General features: G+C 40.6%; 1 protein-coding gene across 1 annotated transcript; it reads left to right on the top strand.

The window, feature by feature from the left end:
* Positions 1 to 1,980: 1,980 nt before the first annotated feature.
* Positions 1,981 to 12,742, top strand: npepl1 (aminopeptidase like 1). Its single transcript, XM_071910469.2, has 12 exons — positions 1,981 to 2,171; positions 4,534 to 4,719; positions 4,998 to 5,168; positions 5,373 to 5,462; positions 6,251 to 6,332; positions 6,577 to 6,719; positions 7,249 to 7,326; positions 7,459 to 7,559; positions 7,986 to 8,109; positions 9,359 to 9,535; positions 10,093 to 10,203; positions 11,414 to 12,742. The coding sequence occupies exons 1-12, from the start codon at positions 2,022 to 2,024 to the stop codon at positions 11,570 to 11,572; spliced, it is 1,572 nt and encodes a 523-aa protein (XP_071766570.1). The 5' UTR covers positions 1,981 to 2,021; the 3' UTR covers positions 11,573 to 12,742.
* Positions 12,743 to 13,222: the final 480 nt, after the last annotated feature.

Here is a 13,222-nt window from a genome sequence, read left to right as displayed (position 1 = left end):
AAGGTTTATGTGCAACAACATGTTTTTCTAATTAATGGGAACCAGGATGAAGAGGAACCGGTATGAAGAGCAAAAACAAATGGACACATTAAAATTATGGCTCATATTTAATGTCTTTTGTTAAGTAAAATCCATCAACTGATGTCCCTCTAGTGATTCAGTGGCATGGCACATCATCCTGAACAGTTAAGTTCACCTGTCAAACCACGGTCAGGCCACTTTTTTGAATCCACCCCAGCCTGGATAACTGCTGATCATCACACATGACTGCAAACAATTCAGAACAAAGCAATAAAAATGAACCACAGACTCCCATTCTCCACCAGAGCCACTACATCCCTAATATTACAGGAATTTAAACTGGGTTGGAGAACGTCCATTTATTCTTTGTGGTTGGTGAAACATGACATGAGTATTCTAACAAATAATTTTCCATTGCGGCTGAGGAGGCTGATAAGATGGTAGCTTGTGACACTGTGTCGGTATTTTCCAGGTTAGCGAATCATAGTGAGTGCAGTCGTCCATGGTGAGGTGAAGTGGCCGTTGGTGAGGAAGGAGGTGAAGAGGTTACAGAGGTGATGGAGGTTGGTCATAGGTGCTTGTTTGATCTTTGTTGTGTCAATGGTGTTTTCTCCAGGCTCTTTATGTTATTTCAGGTGAGTTTGGTGTCAGGAGGGAAGAGGTCACGAAGATACACTCACTGTAGGTGGTGAGTGTATCTTCCTCTTTTTCCAGGTCACCTGTTTGTTGAGAGGGATGCCATGGACCTTTGGGAGCAGGTTGGTATTGGAAGAGTTAATAGACTTTATTGTTTTGCTTCATGGTTTTCTATTTCCTTGTATTCTAGTACAATACCATTGTGGTTGGTGGGTTTGCAATTAATATATATGATATGATATGCCAATATATCAGAGTGCTGATATTATGGCCGGCCTGTTTGAAGTGGAGTACAATGGGGCTGTGTGGGTCTGTACAGGATCTGTGCTTGTTTTTTAAAATAGCTTTCCTTTTCTCCCAAACGCTGTTTAGGAGTCAGTAGGCTACAGTGGTGTCAATCAAACATCGATGTCACTGCAAATTGCAGTTCCTACTGGTAACCGATAGAGGTCGATAAAGATTATACTGTAGGCTCCAACAGGTGGCACAAAAAGTAACACATGATAAAACAAATGATGTAGAGCAGTGGTTGTCAACCTGGGGAGTGGGAATGTGAGGAGGAAAAAAAATCAAAAAGTATCAAACTAAAAAGTATATAAAACTATATTAATACTAAAGAGTATTTCAAATATACAAATGTTTATGGTTTAATAAATGGCATAATGAATATTTGCAGCTTCTACAGTAGCTTCACTCCAATAATTAGTCAGCTTATTAAATTCGCTTGACTGAGGAAGGCAGGTTGCAGGCATAACTCTGATTGGAAACAAATCAAACTACACCAAACATACAAACTACACTGTTGGTATTCCCTGTGGCAATAATTGATGCCCCTTTATTTAAAATGCTGGGTAAATATTTTCTCCAATTACTCTTCCATGTAACTTGACAATTAATAAATCATTTCAATTAACTGTGCAAAGGACTGTATATAACAAGTGCTGAGATGAACATCCATAACACTTCAATCATCTGCATTTATTTAAGCATCTGCATAGCAATAAACATAAGGGACATGCACATAATGCTAATAACACAACATAAGGTATTTCAAAGCACCCTTAAAGGCATTCTTACTTAATGCCCCTTTAAACAGATGCTCTGAAAAGCCATTTGAAAAACTTGAAGCTATGGCTTAAAGTGGAACGTTTTTTCTTCTCTGAGTGTGGGCACTTCCCCAGCCCTCGGCACAGTTCTGAACATCATTTATCCAAGGAGGTTTTATCACCAGCAGCCAGGGGTTTCACTTCCGCTCCTGTTCCGGGTTGCCGTCTGCCGTCTGCCGTCTGCTTGACTGCAGCTCGTGCTGCAGCTAAACGCCACCCAGTCAATCCGCAGCCGCTTTCTGTCCGCCAGTCACAAAAATGGCGAACGTGGTGCTGGAGTTCAAGGCTTCTGCCGGTGACTCGGAGCCACAGAATCGCCCTGTTTTGATACTCGGACAGCAGACCAACCTGCAGCAAGTCAACTGGAGCCAGATCAAGGGGAAGCTGCAACCAGGCGTTAGCAAAGAGGTATCGTTATGGATGATATGCATGATCTTGGGTGATAGCTAACGTTAGCGCTTGGCTAACCATAGCCTGCTGTTAGCTAGCGTAACGACAGTAAAGCCAAAACCTAACTCGAGCCGGGAGCACCAGCTAACTAATTAACATTATATAAGTAAGGCTGTTGGTAACATCATTATCAGTGGTGGAAGATGTAAATGACGAATGCTACAAGGTTACTTGGTTGACGTCAAGTAAAAGCATTAATACCCTGATAGATTACTGAAATGATAAAAAAAAAAAAATCATTCATTGAAATTCAAAATTAGTGTTGGTGTCGAAGTACTTGATTTTAGGGTAGTATGTAACGCTGCTTTGTCAAAAGTAACGTTCATGTCAAACAAAATGCTCTCATCTCAAGTTTACTTGGTAAGTTAAATAAAGGGGTTGGCTTTTTTTTTTTTTTTTTTTTTTTTTTTTTTAAATAACAGGCAAAATGTGTTTCTCCTAAGTAACATGTAATTTCAGGTATAAAATTAGTATATCTTAAAAGCCACATGTCCACAATGAAATGTCCTGCCGTATATTATCAAGTAGAAAACTCACTCAGTACCGCTCAATTTCAAGAAACTATAATTGTTTTGGTCTAGAAAAATCCACTATTTGTGAACAAAAACTACTCAAACAAACTAGATAACTAAGACTCCAGTCCATTTTGCCACTAGATGTTTTAAAATGTTTAGTTTTAAAACCCCTCCCTGCAAAGGTTAAAATAAAATCTGCTCCCCTACCCCATACACACTGAATAGGGAAAACCGTTTTATGGACACACAGGATGTCTGGGCTTTACTCTATAGTATTAATATCAGCTTTGAACCAAAAATATACCCCAACGCTGACACAATTCCTGTGTGCTCTCACTATCACCCAACCAACTTCAATTCTCCAGGGAGCAACTTGAGATGTTACATCTTAAAGACAACGGAGTTTAAAGTTTTAGTTCTCTATTTTCTGGCTTTGAGATAGTTGTTCACGTTCCCAGATATTAATTGGACTTCCCTAAAGCATGAGGGTAGTATGCATTCTTAAATCGTGTGGTATTCGGTTTGTGTTATTCACATACTAGTCCTGAGTAGCTCCAGCTCAGTGGGTGGAGCAGGGCCAGGTCCAGTGGTTCGATTCTCCATTGGATCAGCCACACAAGTAATATGCACTCATGATATTGTAAGGCAGCCAGTGTGTTGGAGTTCCTTGTGCAAAGTCCTGAGAGGTTGTTACGCAAGGGTGACAGCCAGTCTCTATAAAGGGAGACTTGATTCGGTGTTTTGTAAGGTCAAAACAGAGACTGGAGAGAGACTCGGAGTAGGCTGCAGCCTATATCTCCTTCCAAGGATTATGTTACTCTAGTCTACGCCCTCCAGTAGTGTGGTTTTCTGGGTGGTAACAGGACTTTGCCAGACTGAAGCTGTATATTCTGACACTGTAGAAACCAGCTGGGTAATTTGAAAAGCCACATGTTTTCAAACGCCCCTCTGTCACATTGCTCACCACACCCATGATGGCAAATTTTCATCTGGTTTCATCTGTCCAGACTATGGAAAAATTGTGTTAATTCTCTAGTTAATCATTGTTAACACACACACACACACACACACACACACACACACACTTTACCCGATGACGCCCCAAGTTCAAGTCTTAATTCTTTGGTTTCTGGCTTTCAGAGACTCTTCTCTGAGTGTGGGCTGGGAAGTGCCCACTTAGGATAGCATACAGCCTAATATTGAATGTTCATTCCTTGATTGTAGGCAATTTAAGCTTGGCTGATAAGGTGTGTACCTTTTTGTTTTATCTTGTTAATCAACTACAGCCTACTTGTCAAATTTAGGCTATTTCAAAGTATGAAATTGCACAATCGATCATACATTTACACTACTGAGTAATCCAGTCATAAAATGCCAATTTGTCACTGTTGACCATTATTCACAGAGCAATATCAAACATATTTTATATAAATGAGAGAATATCCTTTCTGTACAGCTCCCATGGACTTAATACCACCAATACCACCAATCATTTCTAATATGTATTAGCTGCATTGACAAAATGTTAAGGACAGTTCATGCATATCAAAGAGAGAGAGATTTTCTTTCATAAAACTGACTACAGGGTCACATGTGAAGGGCTTTATGGCCTTTTTCAGTAACTCAGTCAAGGTTTGAATTAGGTTATATCTGTATTCTGCTGGTTGTGCTTTAATCTACACAAATGCCAACCCTAAGTGCACATCTGGCTGGAGGCTGCTTCTCTCACTTACCAAATTATGTGAACATATGTATTCACTTCAAAAACGAAGCTAAAATGTTTGTCGTCTCTCGCCTTGTCTCAGGTGTGGCAGGCAGCTCTCAGCGCTCTGAACCCAAACCCCACGGACACCTGTCCTCTGTACCTGAACCATGCAGCAGTGGCGGCCCTCCCTTCACGGGTCAGCAGACACAACAGCCCCTCCTCTGCCCACTTTGTCTCCCGTCTGGTCCGCACCTGTCTGCCTGGAGGGACCAATCGCTGCATCTTGGTCAGTATCTTTACCAGAATTTCATATCTTCTCATCTTTTATGTGATAACTTGTTTTGATCCCTTTTCGCTCGCCTCCTCCAGGGAGGACAGAGAGCAGTGTTAGCTACAGAACAGAGCTGGTATTTCTGCAGGGATACCCTCCCTCAGTGACTTGCTCAAGGACACTTTCTTGCAGATATGGGGCTTAAATCTGGGTCATCCAGTTGAGGGACAGTTTCTCCAACCTCTAGGCTATTCAAAAGAAGAGGTTGACACGGGTGTTTCTTTCCTCTGCAGATGGTGTGTGAGCGTTCTGATGTGTTTGCGTCCTCCTGTGCCATCTCCCGGGCCTTCCCCATTTTCACCCGCCGCTCCGCGTCCTCACGCAGGACTGAGAAGAGGCAGGTCACTGTCGAGTTTGTGATCGTCGGCCAGGACAGCAGCCCTCTGGATCTCACAGAGCTCGAGGTACTGCTCACTAGTTACCACAGCTCTTCTGTTGGTCCACTCTCATCACCACCGGAGCAGCTGTTGCTGTGATTCAGATTGTAGTTAGTTTTACACACCTTCACAGAGCAAATGAGATATTACGCTTGCATTTCTCAGAAGTAGCATGTTTGTGATGCATCTAAAAGGCAGCCTGTTTTCACTGAAGGCTTTGGTTCTGTTCAGTGTCTTTCCAACGCAGCAGATGGAGTGAGGCTGGCAGCTCGCATCGTGGACACACCGTGCAACGAGATGAACACAGATCACTTCTTAGATGTAAGTCAAACTGATTCTTTTTTGGATAGTAGAAAATTACTAATACTTCCGAAAAGGTACCAAAAGTGGAGTCTTAACAATTTTAGTGTGCTTGGAATTTGATTTTCAAAGTACATTTATAGAACTTGGTCAAAGCCAGAGAATGACTATAAGTCTAAATGAGTAAAAGTGATTTTTCTTTTTTTGACATTACTAATGGAACCCTTCTAAACAAATATGATTTAAGAAAATATATATAATACCAGCAGGTGTTTTATGTGTTTACTGTGTACTTGTATTTCAGTTCAGTTTTGCAAGAGCCACAAACATGAGAAGTAATGTCAATGATATAAGCAGTAAAATCTGGCATGGATTTTTCCCCCCTCAATAGAATAACTGTCAACTGTAACATTGTCAAGTTTTTGTAAGTTAATGAGATGGTTGAATTTTCAACTTGAGCTTGATGTTATTCCCTACATTCCTATTCCCTGTGTCATATCTACATTAAAGTATCAGTAATATATGGATATAAAATTAGGAGATCCATTTTATATCCATTTTACATCAGCACTCTATTTCAAAAAAATTGAAATTGCTAATATTTGGTAGTGAACATGTTTGTTTTTACAATGTACCAAACCGTGTCCCCAAAACTGCAGTAAATACTGAACTGTGAGTTTTGTGAATCGTGTTTGATTTTAGTGGCTTTAAGGAGGCACTCTGGAGTGTGGATATTGTTCCAGGCATCATTATAATGCTAATTATTTTGCTGCAGCCCTCCTGTCACTGACATCCATCTCTGTTTACAGGAGATCAAGGCTGTGGGTACTGAACTAGGAATTACTCCAGTGATAATTCGTGGAGAGGAACTGAAACAAAAAGGATTTGGAGGTAATGTGTCAGCAGATGTCTGCAGGGTTTTTCCTGCATTGTAAAATCTAGGGCAGGCTGCCTAAATGTAATTTTGAGCCAAGGAAAATTGTCAAAATTGAATTAAAGTTGGCTTGGAAATTGCATTTAAAGAGTATCTATAGAGTATTTATAATTGCCTTAATCTAACAGATGACTCATCTGCAAATTATCTTTGTTGGTAGAATCGATGATGTATCTGTTCACTGTCTCTTTACCCTGTCAGGTATTTATGGGGTTGGCAAGGCAGCAGTGAATCCCCCTGCTCTAGCAGTCTTGAGTCATACACCAGATGGTGCTACCCAAACCATTGCATGGGTGGGCAAGGGCATCGTGTACGACACTGGAGGGCTCAGCATCAAGGGAAAGGTAGGAAGATGAGCCGTTACTGTACTTTTCCCTATTGGGGCGTGATAATCAACAACTGTTGAAAAGCGATTTATGAAACGGTCAATTGTACAATCTATGTCATGATTCCCAGAGAATGTCAATGTGGTAATCATCCACTTAAGATGTCTCTCACTCTGAGGGGCTTTTTGACGCCTTGCATTAGAAAATATTAAATCAATGGCTGATTCAGCAGCATTCTGTGGCATCTGTTTTTGATGACAGATTTGTGTGAGCTGGTTGTGATTGGTGTCTTAATTCAGAAATTAAGGGCAAATCAAGATGATTTAATGTAGACAGTAGAAATACAGTTCATCAAGTAATAAAGCTCCATACCTTCAGCTGCAGTTTCTCTTTATGGATCACATCTGTATAAATATCACACTGTACTCTCTGTATGGACTACTGGGTCGCTGCCCGGCTAAATGTATGATGGAGTTCTAGCACTGCAGTGACCATCAGAGGTCAAATTAAGTCGTCACATCATGCAAAGTATATTATATTTTTCTAGACCACAATGCCAGGGATGAAGAGAGACTGCGGTGGAGCTGCTGCCATTTTGGGAGCTTTCAAAGCCACTATTAAACAGGTGAGGCAACTTTTTGGATAGTTTAACCCACAGCAGGTGTACTGCTGTTAGTGGTGACAGCTATCATTTTAACATTAAGTTTTCCATCAAATACCTTGTGAGAAACTTGGTCTGCTCCTCTGTTTGCTTCAGGGCTTTAAGGACAATCTCCATGCAGTGTTCTGCCTTGCAGAGAATGCAGTTGGACCCACTGCCACACGACCTGATGATATCCACACTCTCTACTCTGGAAAGTGAGAAGCTTTTCACTAATAATGTGTAATTCCCTTCTTCCCACTTGATGATGAAAGGTTTCCTGATTTGACTGGAAGTGCTTTCTTGCTACAGTTACTTCCCACTCCCATCAGCTGGAGTTATTCTGCTCCTGTGTTGAGCCTAAACATGCAGCGCCACCTTCTCACACGCTGTTGTTTCTGCTTTGTTTTGTCTATGATAGATGTTATTACTGCATAAGCTGGCTTTATTGCACACATACCATTTTTGATAGAATTGGAATCCAAACCATTTTCCATAATGAACTCCACAGGGATGAACATGGGATGTGGTTTAGGACGGACTAGATTTGAATAGAACAACATGGTACAGCAATGTGTCTTTTTTTTTTTTTTTTTTTTTTTTTTATTCATGACAAACACTTTTTCATCTGTTTCATCCCCAAGGACAGTGGAGATCAACAACACTGATGCAGAGGGCAGGCTGGTGTTATCTGATGGAGTGGTGTATGCCAACAAAGACCTGTCAGCTGACATTATTCTAGATATGGCCACACTGACGGGGGCACAGGTGGGTGACAGCTCCTTGTGTGTGTTGTTGACCCGCTACATTAAGAGTGTATTCTTGGAGGTTTTCAACCTCCATCTTTATTTAACAGATATTAGACCTAAGCCTTGCTGCACATCTTGCTTATGTGCATGTTGACATACAGCTGGTGATGGGTGCACTGTCACAAAGTAGACCAACGTTGAAGAGCCAATTCTCATACTGTGCAAATCAGGATGGAGGGTGAAGCCAGGATGCAGGACAAACTAACAGACTGCAATTAAATTAAACGGCAAAATAAATCTAACAAGGGACATGCAAACAGCCAGTTACCTTGACATCAAACACTGTCAAATTCACAACATGTTTTACATTTAATCTTTGAATGCATAAGTTGAAACAAGAGTAGACTGCAATCTATTAGTGTGATAAATGTGGGTCAGCCCCACTATATATGCTTCCTTCTTCAACATCACCATTGCTCCTACATGTAGTATGCAGTATTCATTTCTGTAAAACCGTGGATTTGGCCCTAAGTGTTTGCTCTGAAGTCCTGCAGGACCTCTGTCCATTCAAGTGCAGCTTAACCAAATTCAGTGCCAGTATCTGGCTTACAGTTTAACAGCAGTTAAACTGTAAGTGACACAGGACTACACAGGACTATACCAATTCATTTAGTCAAGTTGTCAACTAATGTTACTTCCAGCCTGGATTAGACCACCAACTCTCTAGCACCATCTAGCTGCTGGTCAGCTTTCCAAAATACAATCATCATGTTCATCATGTAATGTTAGGATGGTTGTTGGTGCATAACTTCTCAGAAGAGATGCTTAGACACTACTGTACTTCACCCACAGTATTTAATATGTTGCCAATTAAAATAACATTTTAATTAAAAGCAGTATTTTTTACAATAGGTCATGAGGTATGCTATATTGGCAGCTCAGCTTTTTTTTTTTTTTTACCTGTTTTTGAGATATTTGAGTTTATCCAGTATTTTTCATGTGATAGTGATGGCAAAGGTTTAGACCGTGGTGTTTCAAAGTGTCTTCTCTTTTGTATAATCACATGAAAAACATACAACATTGTGAATTTGAGTAGATTCATTTGATTAGATAGATGGAAAATTTGTGTATTAAATCCATAAAGAGAAAAACGGATTGCACTAAAGATGACTGCAAAATTGGGCTGCAGCTTGAGTTACATTTATATTTGCCCAACAAAGAGACAATTTTTAGAATATTTCTCACTAACTGAAGCTTGTTTTCTGTAGGGGATCTCCACAGGGAAGTACCATGCGGCAGTGATGACTAATAGCGAGCAGTGGGAGGCTGCGTGTGTGCGTGCCGGCCGCAGCAGCGGAGACCTGGCTCACCCTCTGGTCTACTCCCCCGAGCTGCACTTCAGCGAGTTCACCTCTGCTGTGGCCGACATGAAGAACTCTGTGGCAGTAAGTGGCACGCTCAAAAAGTCGGACGCTATAAACAAAGCATGACAATTGGAATTTTGACTAATTTCAGACACGTGAAACTGCTTTGAAGAACTAGTCTAAAAATGGAATTGCAGTGAAATGGGCATAGCTGACACCTGGTTTTCAGACATCATTTTCGAACCCAGTTGTAGCTCCCTGCACCTGCTTCTCTGTCATCACATGCACATTGTATTTGGTTCAGTAAATTTAAAGTTTGATTACTGCATTTCATATGATTTTAGGTGTGAAATTGTTTTATGTATTCATTCATTTCTAAAAGTATTATTAATTTACACTCTAAACCATGGGACTTTGGCTGGTATTAGACAAAATTTTGGTTTTGTGACAACACTATAACTTGTGGCCAGACCCTCAGTATTCTGTTTGCCATATATTCCATGTTATTTCTTTTAAATAAAAAGCATCTCTCAATTTGTCAAACTTATATTTCATAAGGAATGTGTAGTTGGTGACTGCTGTTATTATTTGTTTTGGGATGTCGTCGAGGTTTGTCATGCTGGTCTTGTGTTTGACAGGACCGGGAGAATGCCCAGAGCTCGTGCGCAGGCCTCTTCATTGGCTCCCACTTGGGCTTCGACTGGCCCGGTGTCTGGGTCCACGTGGACATCGCTTCCCCTGTCCATTCTGTGAGTGCCTGGGTCTTTGATGTGCAGGTTCATGCTATCGGTTGGGTCCCTAGTTTTGTGCCGGTGACCTTTGGTTGGTGAAGTGGCAATTTTTTTTTCCCGCCCGCCGGAATTGATGGAATAGATTCTAAATCGATTCTGATTCCAAATGAAAATCAACACAAAAATTTACGTTTTACGCTGGTTGGCATTCAACAGTGAGCCTTGAATTTCTCCCTCCCCACTTGTTGTGAAATGGATCAGACCAAGGCAGTCAAACACAGATTAGTATAGATAGGCCTAAATCTGAATGAATTAATTACAAATTCATTTAAATGAATTTGTAATGAAATGATTCCAGAGTTTGGAGTCGACTCCAATTCTGTTTATTAGTAGAATCGATTCTCAGAATCGATGTGATGGAATCGAGAATCAACTCTTTTGGAGTCAACTCTCTATCCCTAACTAGAGGGGAGTGTCAACATAAATCAAGAGGGGTGCAGGGCAATTTTGGCATCAGAATTTATGCTTGCATAGACCACGTCTTTGTTCTGTGGTATTTTCATGGCTTTAGTTGAAAGATGCATGTGCAGGTAGACCTCTCTAAAATCATTTAAACCCCTTTTTATGCATGTTTACCCATTTCACTTTGATATAAAATCTTCAATCGGTGACTAACTGAATGCAAACTTTTTCAAGTTAGTTGTAATAGGTGCATAGGTTATTGTGTGAATCATTGTCTTCCAATATAAAACTGTCGTTGCGCATCATTACGTACAGAAAACATGGTGATACAGAATTCAGTATCTCCAGAAATGTGAACTCGACTTAAAAAGAGACATCAAGTGCCTCTGGTGAGGAAATTACCAAACCCTGTTGGTCACACCATAGTGTGAAAACGCCTTGAACTTGCTCTTGTGCCTTGGTTCAGGAAAATGAAGCATGAAGCATGAAAATGAATAATAACATTTACTGCATATTTTCACTCTTTCTGGTGTCACTGTATTGTCTCAAAGAGTATTCAGAGACTTCTTACTCCCCTTTTAAAAATGTGTAATATGATCACATTATTGATGAATATCTCTAACCACTGGGTTTCAGCCCAAACAAGACCTTAGGTTTCAGTCAAGTTAACTTGTAATGGAAAGTTGGTAATAACAGGTTAAGTTTAAGGTTGTGACACTTTGCATCGGCACCTGACCCTTTTTTCTTTGTTTGTTTTTCTGTTCAGGGGGAGCGTGCCACAGGATTTGGTGTTGCTTTGCTCATGGCTCTGTTCGGTCAGGCATCAGATGACGCCATGCTCAACCATGTGTCTCCTCTGGGTGTGGCGGGTGCCATCTCAGGAGACCAGATGGAGCGGGACTGCAAAAGGAGAAGACTGGTCTAGAACAAACAGTGTGGTCTAACGTCTCTACCGTAACTGCTCAGCTGCCACCAGACACCCTCACTCTTAATGCAAGTCCTCGTCCATTAGGGTGAAATAGAGTATGCAGAATTTTGTTTCAGTCCTGTTTGAAACCGTGTGTGTAATGAATTTTGACTTAACTGAATAAACCGGATAATCAAGCATTTAAAAAGTAATTGAAGCGGTAAATCAAATGTGTTACCATTGTGATGATGAAAAACCACAAGCCCCTACTGGTCCACATGACTTTGTACTTACTGCACTGATCACCTTGCATTTCCATTCTTCAGTTGCTCTTGATGATGTATTGATTATAAAATCTTAAAAGAGCAGGTGGCTTTTCTTAATTGGATTCATTCAGGTTTTGCTAATTGGCCAATCTTCCATTTACATTGAAATAATGATTGATAAGTGTTCATATTTTACAATTCATGCACTTGAAGACACGACGGTTAAAAGTTTCACCTCCTGAAATTAAACTTTTGTTTTCAAAAGTCCACTTCAATCACATCAACATGCACTGTTGTAAGTTGATACTTTATGCAATTCAAGGATGATGCTGTTCTGATAATTTTCTGTATGACGTCTCCCATGCAAACAGGCTTGGGGCGTCGGACAAACTCAGTCTTAGATGTGCAGACATAGTTTTTCCACTGATGCCATACTTGCCATCTCGGACCTTGTGGGAAATAATGGATCATTGAAGCTTGTGATTTTTAGTACCACTGTGCACTTTGTATTCATTGTCTGTGCAGTAGGACTGTGGAGTGAACATGATGCAGCTGTGATCTCTGAACCTAACTGGGGACCTACAACTGCTTAGAACGAGGCAGTGCTTACTGCCGTTTTAAACAGTTTCATAACAGTGTCTGATTCTTGACTAGCAATGTCTAATAATATGTTTTTGTCAGCACAAAGTACTCATAAGATACACTGACTGTAAGTTAGACAAAATCCTGTTGTTGTTCAGGCTGGGCACATAAAGTATTACAGAAACAGAATCCAGCTCAAATCTGAATTTTTTTCCACCTATGTGACAATCGATTTCCCCTTCAATAAAGGTAGTGCCATCTGACCTTGGTGTGCTTGTGAAGTAAAACACTCCAAAAGTCAAGATGTCCTTTTCTGTCAAAATGTTGGTTTTATGCCTCAATAATTCCCATTGCATTAGCACCATGAATGTTCTGTTACCTTTTTCAAGACACTCCAGCACTCAGGCTTTATTCTTTTCTCCACCTGTCAGTGATTAACCATTGTGAAATGTTCCTCCGTCATTGTTTTGTGCATGTAACTCAGTCCTGCTGAAGGCCTGAACCAGGCCAACAGAGGGACTCAAAAGGTGAAAAAATTGTTTTGACAAAACAGCCAGCTGACATCAAAGCCTTTTATATGAACAGCATCCTGTGAGCTCTAAACGCATCAGGATGATGCCATATTTGTTGATGTTTAAACTCTGACCTTTTTGGATTTCAAATAATACAGTGATTATGAGATCAAAGTCCAGGCCGGTGTAATATAGATGCCATGTCTGGGGTTTTGAGACGGTTAAAGATTTTATGCTGTCAGGGACCAAGAGCTGTATGGATCATCGTAAAAGAACGGGTTTTCACATTCAGCAGATTTCATAGTGAT

The sequence above is a fragment of the Centroberyx gerrardi genome, chromosome 5, assembly GCF_048128805.1.
Source record: "Centroberyx gerrardi isolate f3 chromosome 5, fCenGer3.hap1.cur.20231027, whole genome shotgun sequence".
Lineage (NCBI taxonomy): Eukaryota > Metazoa > Chordata > Actinopteri > Beryciformes > Berycidae > Centroberyx > Centroberyx gerrardi.
The sequence above is the reverse complement of the archived record's forward strand: the minus strand, read 5'-3'. Positions and strand labels throughout refer to the sequence as shown.